General features: G+C 44.1%; 1 protein-coding gene across 3 annotated transcripts; it reads left to right on the top strand.

Moving 5' to 3' along the window:
- The first annotated feature begins 295 nt into the window (after window positions 1-295).
- KLF4 (KLF transcription factor 4) lies at window positions 296-13,716 on the top strand. Of its 3 annotated transcripts, XM_060762546.2 has the most exons (5): window positions 296-718; window positions 837-963; window positions 6,572-7,484; window positions 7,578-7,742; window positions 11,820-13,716. In XM_060762546.2, exons 1-5 carry the CDS (start codon window positions 714-716, stop codon window positions 11,993-11,995), a joined length of 1,386 nt encoding a protein of 461 aa, XP_060618529.1. In that variant the 5' UTR covers window positions 296-713; the 3' UTR covers window positions 11,996-13,716. The 3 variants fall into 3 exon arrangements, with proteins under 3 accessions (XP_060618529.1, XP_060618528.1, XP_060618527.1); XM_060762545.2 differs by having other exon boundaries at window positions 6,575-7,742; XM_060762544.2 differs by having other exon boundaries at window positions 6,572-7,742.
- Window positions 13,717-14,286: the final 570 nt, after the last annotated feature.

The raw sequence follows: 14,286 nt of genomic DNA, 5'->3' as shown, positions 1-14,286 counted from the left end.
TCCTCGCTGGCGTCAGCGCCGGGCGCGAGCTGCCAGCCAGCTGCTCTGCTGACGTCACGGCCTATCCCTGCTCTCGCTTTCTCTCTCCCTAGCTCTCCACCTTCTTCTCTCTCCCCCCCCCCCCCTCCAACCCCACGTGTTGGAGTGAGAGAGAAAGAGGGAGGGAGAGTGTAAAGTTTGTTGTTTTCCTCTGTCGCCAGGGCAACAAGCATCACGGGTGGGCGTGGCTCCGGAGGCGGGGGGCGGGGCGGGGCCAGGGAGGGAAGTTTATAAAGTCCCGCGAGCGGCGGGGCGCGCGAGGCTTGACAGTTCGGAGAAGGGAAATCGGAGCGCGCGCGCAGGAGCATCAATCGCCCAAGCGAGGGTCCCCCACTGGGAGTGAGGAAAGAGAAAAAGAGAGAGAAAGAGAGAGAGAGGAGAAATAGAACGCAAGTGCCAGCCCCGCCCGCGCACCCGTCAATCAACCAGCCAAGCAAGGAGCGCGCGGCAGCAGGACTCCTCCAAGGACTCCCCTCATGGCAGCAGCGGCGCGCGCAGGGAATCCCCAGGAATTGTCTCGCGCCGTCCAGCTGACCGCGTTGCTGCTGCCTCTACTGCTGCTCACTTACAAAGCGGATTCTTTTGCTGCTGCTCCCTGACGGGGCCATTCCTTCCCTTGCAAAAGACAAGAGTTCTTTTCGGACTGTATCCCTCCCCGTTGCCGTCAGACATTCATGAGGTGGGTGGTCGTTCTCTGTTCTTTCCCCCCATTTTTTTTTGCCGCCTCCTGCAAAGAGGCTTTGGAAGTAAAAGTGTCCTGAGGTGAATGGTGATCCCTCCTGCTCTTTCCCCTGCAGGCAGCCTCCCCCGGGAGACGTCGAGATGGCGCTCAGCGGCACCCTGCTCCCCTCCATCGCCACCTTCGCCGCCGCCGGGACAGCAGCCAGCAGGGAGAAGGCCCTCCGACAAGCCGCCGCCTGCAACGTGAGTAAGAGGGCTTGGAGGGCTCTCTGTGGGAAGGGACGCCAGGATCAAGGGTTCCTGAGCAGGTGCAGAGTGCTCCGCGAAACCAGAGAGGGCCCTCTTCCATCCCAAGCTCAAGGACTGGCCTATAGGACTCCAAAGTGACAAAACAGGCTTTCTGAATTGGAGGGAGGGGGATTTAGCTGGACAGGGGGGATTTAACCCACCTCATGGAGCCCCCACTGGCACAGTGGGTTAAAGCACTGAGCTACTGAGCTTGTTGACCGAAAGGTCGCAGGTTCGAATACGGGGAGTGGCATGAGCCTCCGCTGTCAGCCCCAGCTTCTGTCATCCAAGCAGTTCGAAAACATGCAAATGTGAGTAGATCAATAGGTACTGCTGGTGGGAAAGTAACAGCGCTCCATGCAGTCATGCCGGCCACATGACCTTGGATGTGTCTACGGACAATGCTAGCTCTTCAGCTTAGAAATGGAGATCAGCACCACACCCCAAAGTCGGACGTACTGGACTTCATGTCAGGGGAAAACTTTTACCTTTACCTACAAGGTACTTCATATTACATACCAAGTCAGGTCAGCGCTGGTCACTTTTGGGATGAGGCCAACCAATCAGTATTAGCTGAAACAAACTGCGAAACCACTTCTGAGGATGTGTTGCTTAAGAAAAACTCACAGGGTTGCAATCACATCGAGTGTAACCAAAATTTATCTCGCCTACTGGGTTGCTGTGAGTTTTCCGGGCTGTGTCGTTATGTTCAGGAAGCATTATCCCCAGACGTTTTGCCTGCAGCTATGGCAGGCGTCCTCAGAGGTTGTGAAGTCTTCTGGAAACTATCAAAGTGGGGGTTTATATATCTGTGGAATGTCCAGGGTGGGAGAAAGAAGTCTTGTTTGTTGGGGGGAGGTGTGAATGTTGCAATTGGCCACCTTGATGAGCATTGAATGGCCTTGCAGTTTCAAGGTCTGGCAGGGTGCTACCTAACAAAGAATCCTCCCAGGCAGCAACCAGCCAGACCTTGAAACTGCAAGGCCATTCAGTGCTAATCAAGGTGGCCAATTACAGCATTCACACCTGCCTCAGACAACAGTTCTTTCTCATACTCTGGACATATATGCAAAACCCCACTTTGATAGTTTCCAACAGACCGTACAACCTCTGAGAATGCCTGCCATAGATGCAGGCAAACTGTCAGGAGAGGATGCTTCCCGAACATGACCATACAGCCTGGAGAACACTCAGCAACCAAGTGATTCTGGCCATGAAATCCTTCAACAATATATTTATCTCATCTACGATACAGAATCATACAACTTGCTCAGTGGGGCTGGCTCCACTGCCTGCCAGTCGGTAACGGGGCACAATTCAAAGTGCTTGTTATTGTTCTTTATTTAGGTGATGCCTTGTAGGTTGAGGATGATGGTCCTCCAAGTCTAGTGTCTTGACAATGGGTTTGTAGGTGGCTGTGGAGCCCTATTCTTGATCCGTATGTTCTCCTGCAGTGAGGACATCGGTTTCTAGTTGGAGGGTGTCCCAGCCAGGGTTGGCTTGACACGCCTTCCCCTGGGCACATTTCTCCCTTTCGCCCTCCATTCGTGCCTCTTCGAATTCTGCAGCATTGCTGGTCACAGGTGGCCTCCAGTTAGAGCACTCAAGGACCAGGGTTTCCCTGTACTCGACTGTTAGGAATTGTGGGAGTTGAAGTCTAAAACACCAAAGTTTCCCCATGCCTGCCCTAGAGGGACTTGGGGCGGCTTACAAAACAGCAGCAATGCAAACAGGATAACATAAAATATAAAATACACAACAATAACCTAATAAACATGAAGGTATACCAAATTAAATAAAAGATAAAGCATAACAATGAAACTTAGCATAAACCACATCAAATCAAAATAAAGTAACAGTAAACGTAACAAAAGGTTAAAAGTAAAAAAGTTAAAACCTAATATACAAACCAGTTTGGAGTAGTACTTTTAAAGCCCTAGAGATGGTTCAGCTGTTTGGCTGACCGCATCCCCTTGTATGAACCTGCCGAGGCCCTGAGGTCTTCGGGAGAGGTTTTTTATCTCGGTCCCACCTCCATCTCAAGCTCGGGAGAGCAGGCCTTCCTTCTTGGTGTCTTCCCCTCGACTCTGGAAATCTCTTCTTCCCAGGGAAGCCAGAATGGCCCCCTCCTTGTGGTCCTTCCAGCGGCAGGCTAAAACCTTATTCAGACAGGCTTTGAAAGAAGAAGGTTTTAAAAATCAATTCAGAGGACTGTGGTTTTTAACTTTGAATATACTCTGTCTGCACTTTCTCCACTTCCTTAACCCTATAATACACTGTTTTCCCTTGCCCAGTCCTTTAGTTGACCATGCCCTTTGGTAATCCTAGCCAGTGGTTTTATTGAGCCTTGTCTGATGGAGTTATAATTGCAATTGGTTAAAAATTTTATTGTGATGTTCTAGTATGATTTTGTGATTTTATGATGCATTTATTTTAATTTCTCTGTGCGATTTTCTTCTTGGCAATTGAATGTTTTGCCTTATATGATGGAAACCTGAGTCCCTTCAGGGAGATAGGGCAATATACAAATAAGTTGTTGTTGTTGTTGTTGTGCTTGATGAATTTTAACCGAATATTTAAATACTGTTTGTGTTTAATTCTGTTTTAATGTCTGTATATTTGTATATTTTACATTGGATACCAATGTTTTTATGTCAAGACGCTTTGAGTCCCCTTTGGGGAGATAAAGCGCCGTATAAATAAACAACAACAACAACACTTATATATTATTATATCGTAGAATCATAGGGTTAGAGGAGACCACAAGGGCCATCTAGTGCCAGCCTATGCTGGAACACAGAATCAAAGCACTCTGGACAGATGGCCATACAGCCTCTGCTAGAAGCTTCCAGAGTAGGAGACTCCATCACATATTCTAATGAGGAATGGCTTCCACCTTCAGGACATTCTTTCTAATGTTTAAGGGGACTCACATTTTTCCTGCAGTTAGCAATATCCTCCAGAGAAGGAGATCCCACGACACTCCAAGGGAGCATATTCCACTGACTGACGGCTTTCACTGGCAGGACAGTTTTCCTAAGGTTTAGGGGGAATCACCTTTTTCCTGCAGTTAACAATAACCTCCAGAGAAGGAGATTCCACCACACCCCAACAGGTGACCTGAGAGAGTCTCTGGCCCCTTCTACACTGGCCTTTATCCCAGAATCTGATCCCAGATTATCTGGCAGTGGAGACTCATATATTCCACTTCAAAGCAGATAACCTGGGATACAAGTACAGTGTAGAAAAGGCCAGAGAGAAAGAAATCTTGGATATTAAACAGAGTCAGCCCTGGTTTAGTACTCTGATGAGGGATTGCCAACCAATACCAAGTGTTGTGGGGTGTATTTCAGAGGAAGGAACTGGGAAAGCCACCTCTGAGTATCCCTCGCCTTAGAAAACCTTATGAAAAAGTCATGGGGTCACCATAAGTCCAAGAGAGAAATTATCCACTTGCTGATGGTCCAAGGTGTGGCTTGGGGCAGAGTGGGTGGCTATTTCAACTTCACAGTTAAGCTGGTTTGTCGTACTTTGGAAAGGAGCATTTGAACGCGAAGGCAGTAGGAAGAGAGGGAGACCAAATTGCAGGTGGATTGATTTGATCAAGGACAGACTTCAAGGGCAAGTGGGGGGTGCGGGGGGAGTGGGTCCTGAAATGAGAAATAACAATAGATGGAAGCGAGATGTACAAGTTACAGTAATAGAACAGGAAAAGTGACCAGATTTGTCTAAAGTTTTAGTGCAATATGTTTTTTAAAAGGAAAATGCTTCAGTTCTAGTCAAGGGACAGTCCTGTGAAACTAGACTGAGAGTCTTTCAATTGGGCTTTTGCTTTTCATATGCATATATATATACAGGTGATTCTGAGAGATTTTGTTTAAATAAAGGTATATCCCAAGCAAGATTAAAAGAGAAAGTAAAGCAATCTCTGCCCTTTAGATGGGTGTAACTTGCGGAGCAAAAAACAAAAAGATATAAAAGAGCACCTAGGCTGCAGCTAATAAGCCAAAAAATATGGCGTATCACACACCGAAATCATGGGTGTGGATGCCGATCCTTAATGCAAGGGCTGGCTTTGGAAATTTACACACCTACACATGTGCCCAGGTTAGCCTTTGGTTGTATCATCTCAAGTCAATGGCTTGCACCTACAGCTGCTATTGTATAATGCTCGCTGCTTTAGAAAACGCCTACACACGCCAAATAGCAAATGCAGGCACCCTAATGCATGAATGTTGTCTATGCAGGTATTTCAAAACCCATTTGTTTGTATTAATCTCCTTGTAACCTGTGACTACATGATGCCTTATCTTTTATTATCATACGTGTTCCTCATGGCTCAGCAATATCTAGAAAAGAACCCCAATAAGTAGGTAAATGTAACTCGGCTATATATATGTGAATATCTATACCTTATGAGAGAGGATATGGCATAATAACTGGATCTGTAATGTGTTTGACACAAGATTGCAAAGAGATTTTGTCATACATTGTAATTTATTACTACAAAATGTTTTCATAGTTGATGCTGAAAGAAATCTCATTTAAACCCAACAGTTTTGAGCCTCATTGTCAACTACTGACAACCCTATTAATTAAATTAATTAAATCAATTAATTAATCCCCCTTCCAAAATCACATGATACGAGAATAATAATCACATAAAAATAACATAATACGAGAGTAATAATCGTACAAAACAGAGGGGAAAACGAACAGTTCTCTGGAGCATGTCCTGGCTTGAAAACAACATATACTTTGCTCTAGAAGCTAAAACACTAAAAGTCAAAAGTTTTTTTAAAAAAAATATTTTATTAGGCTGTTTGATTACTTGTAATGAGAGCTTCATTTGAGGCTGCAACTGGGATTGCTAAAATTTGGACAAGCATTTGGGTATACTAACTAATTCCTGGTTATAATAACTATTCCGATCCTGGTTAAGATGTGTATTATTTTTCTCACCTGTACCTTGAGGCTTCATTATGCAATTTCCTGCTTTAAAATACTGTAGAATTAATGCAGTTTGACATCACATTAACTTCAGTGGCTCAATGCTATGTGATCATGGGAGCTGTAGTTTTACATGATTGTGTGCTTTCTCTGTCAAAGAGAGCTGGTGCCTCACCAAACTGCAACTCCCAGGATTCCATTGCAGTCAAAGTGGTGTCAAGCTGAATTAATTCTACAGTGTAGATCAGGCATGGACAAAGTTTGGGCCCTCAAGGTGTTTTGGACTTCAACTCCCACCATTCCTAACAGTCTCAGACCTTTTCCTTTTCCTCCTCAGCTGCTTAAGCTGAGTTTGACCATGCCTGGTGTAGATATACCCTAATGTGTTTTCCTAAGAAATGCCCATGCAATAAAACTGCTTAAGCAGCTAAGGGGAAAAGGAAGGGGCCCGAGGCGCTTAGGAATTGTAGGAGTTGGAGTCCCCACCTGGAGGCCCAAACTTTGCCCATGCCTGGCGTAGATACACCATAGTATGCTTTCCTAAGAAATGCCAATGCAATAAAAGGAGCTCTTTTAACACACATTGTGCTATCTCTTTTTCTTTTTCACTCAGAAGTGGAGAGAGGATCTATCTCACCTAAAGAGGTTCCCACCTGTGCTGACAGGGCGACCCTATGACTTGTCTTCTGAACTGGAAAACACCAGCAACATCAACGGTAGTGTGATGTCACGGCGAGAGACAGAGGAGCTGAATGAGCTGCTGGACTTTGACTTCATCCTCTCCAACTCTCTCATGCCCCAGGAGCAACCCACAGCTGCCGCAGCCGTGGTGAGCTCTGTCCCTGGCTCCTCGCCCTCTGTGACTGGCAACACCTGCCCTTCCGTGACCACCTGCGACTTCACCTACCAGCTGCAAAGAGGGGATCATGCTGGAGGCATCCTGTACAACAGGGAGCAGGCCCCAGCTGCCCCCTTCAACCTGTCCGATATCAACGACGTGTCCCCTTCGGGTGGATTTGTAGCTGAGCTGATGAGGCCAGATCTGGACCCTGTCTATATGCAGCAGCAACAGCCGCCCTTACTGGGCAGCCTGCATGGGAAGTTTGTGGTGAAAGCCACTGTGAACATGGGGGAGTACAATAACCACATCAGTGTTAGCAGCAAGAACAACACGGCTGCAACTTCCCCTTGTGCAGATGGCCCCGTGCCGCCTCCTGGCTATAACCACATGCCCACAATGTGCCCCAAAATCAAACAGGAGGCCGCCCCTTCTTGCACCATTGGCCAGCCCCATGGAAATACTCCAAGGGCACAGCCACACGATTTCACCTTGGGCCGGCCACTGCCTAGCAGGACTAATCCTCCCTTGACTCCAGAGGAGATGATGAGTAACAGAGACTGCCATTCTTCCCCACAAGGCTTAAGCCACTCGGGTTTGCCGGTTCCTCCGGGCTACCACCCCGGCCCAGGATATCCTCCTCCTTTCCTTCCAGAGCAACTGCCACCAAGTGCACTCCAGTATCAAGGTCAGTCTTGCTATCTAAATGTTTTTGGAGAGCTTTTAAGCATGCCTCGTGTGATGCAAGGGATGATGCTGACTCCGCCCTCTTCACCTCTAGAGCTCATGCCTTCAGGGGGCTGCATCTCTGAAGAGACCAAACCAAAGAGGGGACGAAGGTCGTGGCCCAGGAAAAGGACCGCTACACACACGTGCGACTACGCCGGCTGTGGGAAAACGTACACAAAGAGTTCGCATCTCAAAGCACACCTGCGGACCCACACAGGTAAGCCCTGCAGTAATACTACAAAGATATCAGATTGTATGGTTTCAAGGGGATTTATGGAGACTCTAAAGCACACCTATCATAGATACACCATAGTATGCATAGTATACCTATCATATTTTTTCAGAGGAAGTTTGCCATTGTTTTCTTCTCAGCTTGAAAGAGTGTCTTGCCCAAGGTCACCTGTTAGCAAATTTGCACGGCCCTATTCTGTGTAATTGGCCCCCTGGTGGTGCAGCAGGTTAAACCACTGAGCTGCTGAATTTGCTGACCGAAAGGTTGACAATTCGAATCTGGGAAGTGGAGTGAGCTCCCACTGTTAGCCCCAGCTTCTTCCAACCCTAGCAGTTCAAAAACGAGCAAATGTGAGTAGATCAATAGTTACCACTCTGGCGGGAAGGTAACGGTGCTCCATGCAGTCATGCCGGCTACATGACCTTTGAGGCGTCTACGGACAACACCAGCTCTTTGGCTTAGATCAGGGGTCCTCAAACTAAGGCCCAGGGGCCAGATACGGCCCTCCAAGGTCATTTACCTGGCCCTCACTCAGGGTCAACCTATGTCTGAAACTACTTGAAAGCGCATAACAACAATAACAACAATCCTATCTCATCAGCCAACTGCCCATTGAAATACTAATAAGTTTATATTTGTTAAAATTGTTCTTCGTTTGAATTATTGTATTATTTTAAAGGTATGTGCAGTGTGCATAGGAATTCACTCATCCTTTTTTCAAATTACAATCCAGCCCTCCAACCGTTTGAGGAAATGTGACCTGGCCCTCTGTTTAAAAAGTTCTAGGACTCCTGGCTTAGATATTGAGATGAGCACCACCCCCCAGAGTTGGACATGACTAGACTTAATGTCAGGGGAAACCTTTACCTTGTTCTGTGTAAATTGGTGCCTTTGTGAACATTACTCCGCCCTGCTGTCAGAAACTCTATTTGAATGCAGATGGTTGCTTTTCAGAGGCTTCAAAATGGTGTTAGTATTGTCTGTGGCGCAACAACTTCAGGTGAATCTGCAGTTTTTCCAAAGCTCATGAGATCTATGAGACGTAGTACTCCATATAGTGTGTAGCAAATGCAGAAATGTGTGTTTGGTCCCACTTTCTGTTTTGTCAAGTGGGGGGGGGGGGAGGGGGTTGAAGTAAACTTGCCACACCTTTCTGTCCAAAACAAAAGTACAACTGTAATTGCATGTCCAAAACTCCCTCCTATCAAACTAGATTCCTGCTCTGAAAGAGCGATTGTCAATCTACCGCGTGCATGCACCTTTGTGGTATCAAGTTTAAATACAATGACTGTGTTAGCACAACTTTTTTGAAAAAAGAGATAAGCAGTAACCAACACCACCCTGTCAAGTGTTAAATAATGGGTTGTGACTCTATCCGAGATAAGAGTTTAAATATCAAAATCACATTAAAAGTATAGCTTTACATGGGGACTAGAGGGGTTAGTCAAAATGACTCAGCCGTGGCAAAGGGCTTGTTTGCAGGTGCGTGACCATGGCTCTCCTGGCTATGGCCATGTGGCTTCTTAATTATAAGGTAGTCCAGAGCGAATTAAGTATGGTTATCATGGTAACACCACCAAGTTTGTTTCTGTTGGCTGCAGTGGATGTGGCAAATAGTCATAATTCATTTGCACTGTTGTTGTTTTTGTTTTGTTGGAGATCTTGATCTCATCTTGATGTGCTGTAAATAAAAAAAAATGTTGGCTAATTGGCTACGAACTTGAAAACCAACCTCTAATTTGGGGCTGTTTTGACTTTGGAAGCACGGCAGCCCTCCTACAACTGGTTGAAAAATTGCTTCTTCATTCTGCTGTTAGAAGCAGCTGCTTGTCTGCAACGGACCTAGTTAATTAGCCTCGGAAAATATCCAGTTCTGAATGTTCCAGTCATCTGTATAAAGTGAGACAACAACCAATTACTTTGCTTCTTACTACTGAGTTTTATATATTTACTTTGGTATGAAGTAACTTTAAAAAAAATTGCCCCGACGCTAAACCATGTTTACTTGGAAGAAAGTACGTCCCTTTCTTTTTAGAGGGACTGCTGATTCGGAGGACATTAATTTGGAATGGCAGAATAGTGCTTGTTTTCCAAGCAAGACACACCTGTGGCAGCAATGTGAACTTTGTCCTGTGCCCACCCCCACCCCCCACCCCCAAAAATGCTAAAGAAAATAATTGGGTGTCATTAAGTATACATGTGATCAAGTGCCATTGAACATGACAAATTTACTTTTTGAGTAGGAAAGCTCTGGATTGCCTTGTAAAAGTGCAGGAGGTTTACTTATAAAGCATTTCCACTTATTTCAGTTTACACTTCCACCTACATGTGAACATAAGAGTCCGGGAGAGCACTGAAAATATAATTATGACTGATCTTTGTAGCTTCTATTTGGAAGGCACATTGAAGAGCCAAAAATGAAAAAGGTCTCTTCAAATAATTTATAAAACAAACTTTCTCACAGAGCAGTTTTTAAAGAGATTCCTTGTGTTAGTACCACTAGGATTAACAAAGTTTTGTTGCAATGGGTTAAACCCTTGTGCTGGCAGAACTGAAGACTGACAGGTTGGAGGTTTGAATCTGAGGAGAGCGATGATGAGCTCCCTCTGTCAGCTCCAGCTCCCCACGCAGGCACCTAAGAGTAGGCTCCCCCAAGGATGGTAAAACATCTGGGTGTTCCCTGGGCAACGTCTTTGCAGATGGCCAATTCCCTCACACCAGAAGTGACTTGCAGTTTCTCAAGCTGCTCCTGACATGAAAAAAAGTTTTGACTTCAATAGTCTTTCTTTAAAACAAGAATATTAAGAGAGGTGTCCATTTCGTTTGATAATGAGGAAAAGCGTTCATGGTTTTATCTAACTCCTTGGACAGTGTGGCTGTAGCATTTGTTCAAAATTTACTAAACTGTTACTCATTCTCTAGCTATATAGTCTCTTTCTCTCTGTTTCAAAACAGAATATTTTTGTAATTTCATTATATACGTGCAATTTACCTTTCCTTGAACTGTTCTTCAGAAATTAATGTATTGTTGACTGGCCATATTGTCATGCAGTCAGTAAAAACATAGTTGAAAGACCTTGTACTTGTAGGTACACTGAATTTCTCAATTTATATAGGTTGGCAATAATCAGTATTATGGGTGAATATATCTATTGCTTGTAGTGAGCATAATTTTTCAGATCAATCTAAGGGCCCTTCCACATAACCCTTTATCCCAGAATATCAAGGCAGAAAATTCCACATTATCTGAGTGTGGACTCGAATAACCCAGCACAAAGCAGATATTGTGGGATTTTCTGCCTTGATATTCTGGGATATAGGGCTGTGCAGAAGTGCCCTTAGGGCCTTTCCACACAGCCTTTTATCCCAGAATATCAAGGCAGAAAATCCCACATTATCTGCTTTGAACTGGAATATATGGCAGTGTGGACTCAGATAACCCAGTTCAAAGGAGATATTGTGGGATTTTCTGCCTTGATATTCTGGGATATATGGCTGTGTGGAAGGCCCCTAAGAATACTAGAAGCCCTCAAAGATGTTTTCCTAGCCTAGCTATTTGTTGCTACACAGAGAACCTATATTTGTCAAGGTGTTTATCCTGGTTTTCCAGAAGCAATTCGTGTTAGCCATAGGTGCCTAGGCAAATGGCTGTTGTAGTGACGAGTTTGGTATATACGTTTATTTCCTTTCAGACTGCACTCTCAGATCAAACAAGTTTTACAGGTTTCTCAGAAACCTGCAAAACCAGTGAACAGAAATGATTGTGGGATAGGTGTGTATGCACATCATGGGAAATTACACTCTTATCATGCCACCTTCGGCACTCTGAAAAGAACAATGCATGTCTCCAGTGAAAGAAGCCCATGTGAAGTTTTCTAGACTTTTCCATACAACTCCTTGCCATAGAATGTGCAGCTCTAATAAGAGAAGTGAAACTACCTGAAGAGCTCTCGCTTGATAATGACTGGAACAGGCACTTGCTCATTGGAGCGTGTGGCAGTGATTGCCCCAATATGTGAGAAAAATGCAGAAGTAATTAATGCGACTCTTGATTATTTCTAGGTGAGAAGCCCTATCATTGTGACTGGGAAGGCTGCGGCTGGAAGTTTGCCCGCTCCGATGAACTCACGCGCCACTACAGAAAACACACGGGCCACCGCCCTTTCCAGTGCCAGAGGTGTGACAGAGCTTTCTCCAGGTCTGACCACCTTGCCTTACACATGAAGAGACACTTTTAAAACAGGACACAGTGGACTTTTTTCTTTTACTGCCATGCGCTATTCAGTATTTGACAGCACAAAAGACTGTCTTCCACAAGAGGGGAGCACTCCACTTAAAAAGCACTACGAGGAATTCCAGTGAAGTCTTCCAAAAAAAAATTAAGTGTGGACAATTTTTTAAAAATCATGGGACTCATTTTTTTCCACAAAAAAAGCAAGGGAACAATGACTGGATTTTGTTTTCATCATTCCATTTTTTTTAAAAAAAAAAATCTGACTTGAATCTTTTCTGGACTACAGAATGCCAAGGGTTGACTGGAAGTCAAGGAAATCAGGGTTAAAATAATCTGTTGTGGGGAGGGAGCAATGGGGGCCTACGTAGGGAGATTATGGGTGAAAACAGATGAAACATTGGTAGAGCCATGTAGCCACTTTAGAAACTTCTTTACCACATACTCCAAAGCTAAGGTCTCCAAAGGCTAATACTATTTCATGGATGTCCAGTTCAGATGCAGCTTTACTCTCCCTGACGCCCCTCTCTTCTCAACTGAAATTCCTAGGGGAGATTTGCAATAGTTTTGAAAGCTTTTGTATTTAAGGAAACAGATTAAGGATAGAATATACTTCTACTTAGGCTGCATGGTGGCGCAATGGGTTAGACTGCTGAGCTGCTGAACTTGCTGACTGCAATGTCGAACCAGGTAGCGGGGTGAGCCCCAGCTTCTGCCAACCTAGAAATTCGAAAACATGCAAATGTGAATAGATCAATAGGTACCACTTTGGCAGGAAGATAACAGCACTCCATGCAGTCATGCCGGCCACATGACCTTGGAGGTGTCTATGGACAACACCGGCTCTTCGGCTTAGAAATTGAGATGAGCACCACCCCACAGAATCAGACACGACTAGACTTAATGTCAAGGGAAACCTTTACCTTTACTTATACTGCTACTTAAATGAAAAGGAAGTACAATAAAGGGAAGTTGCAACCTTTAAAACAAGTAGAAGTAATATCTGATGCCAAACTCACCATCTGACTTCATGGAAATTCTGTCATGCCAATTCCAAAACCAGGAACACATCCAAATTTCACCTGAAGAAAATCCATGGTTATGGCTCTTAAAATGCTTCATCTGTCTTCTTCACCCTTGAATTCCCTTAAAATGTCTTTTCAATGCAATATTGTAAACATGTTGCAGACTTGCAATTTCTTTTTCCTCCCAAAAGCCATTGCTAAACTTTTGCCAGATGGGGAAGAAGAAATTCAGGTACAGATTTGTGGTTAAAAACCTATTTTAATGGTGCTGAATGACTTTTGGTTCTTAAGGTACCAAAAAAAAAAAAGGAAGCCAAAGTTCTCAAACTGCTGCATATTCGACAAGGAAATACGTTTGTCTTCCGATCTACATTTAATGATGACCTAAGTCAGGTTAATAAACCTGGTTTATTTGTGTTTGTGTCTCTTTTTTAATCTTCTATGCAGACAGTCTGTAATGCACTGTGGTTTCAATGTGCAATAATTCGTACAATGGTTTATTCCCAAATATGCCTTAAGCAGAACAAATGTGTTTTTTTCTATATAGTTCTTTACTTAATAAATATGTAATATAAATTTAAGGAGACTTCTATTTTGTATATTTGTAAACTATGAAGTGAAAAAATGAACATTTTGTCAGAGTTTGTATTTTGCATAGTCATTTCGCTGAAAATAACTTTTAAATAAACCTATTTTATCTGAATAGCTTTTTCTATCTGTTCTTCTTGTACTATGTTTCATTCATAATCTGTAATATCATTTTCATTTGTCCTTAGAACATGTAAAACCTGTGGTATCTATTATTATTATTATTATTAGCTACACAACAAGATTAGTACGCAGCAAACAAGATCACTATGCTGGTTTTTGTATTGGATCACATATTGTACACATCCCAAGTGTCTAGGACTATGTGATGTATCGGCGAATAATTTGTGCAGATCTCAATAGGGTGGCCTTTTGCAGCCATCAGATGGTAATTTTGTCAGTGCCGATTGTGTTTAAGTGCAGGCCAAGGTCTTTAGGCACTGCACCTGGTGTGCCGATCACCACTGGGACCACCTTGACTGGCTTGTGCCTATTATTTATTTATTTATTTATTTCATATTCTGCTCCGAACTCAGTCCTATATATCCTTATCCATCTCCCAGGTTCATAAAACTCAATGAAGTGCATTTCTAAGTTTGCTCCCCAGGAAAGAAGTATAATCAGCCCTCCATATTTGCTGGGGTAAGACCTCCAAGTTCTGCTGGAAGCCATAAAAGTGAATTTG

This window comes from Anolis sagrei, chromosome 2, assembly GCF_037176765.1.
Source record: "Anolis sagrei isolate rAnoSag1 chromosome 2, rAnoSag1.mat, whole genome shotgun sequence".
NCBI lineage: Eukaryota > Metazoa > Chordata > Lepidosauria > Squamata > Dactyloidae > Anolis > Anolis sagrei.
This window is presented reverse-complemented; position numbering and strand designations above follow the sequence as displayed.

What these genes read in the sequence shown, in the direction of transcription:
- KLF4 (XM_060762544.2), top strand. An exon ending in GACAAGCCGCCGCCTGCAAC is followed by an intron (nt 964 to 6,571) that starts GTGAGTAAGAGG and finishes TTTTTCACTCAG; the next exon opens with AAGTGGAGAGAGGATCTATC. An exon ending in ACACCTGCGGACCCACACAG is followed by an intron (nt 7,743 to 11,819) that starts GTAAGCCCTGCA and finishes GATTATTTCTAG; the next exon opens with GTGAGAAGCCCTATCATTGT.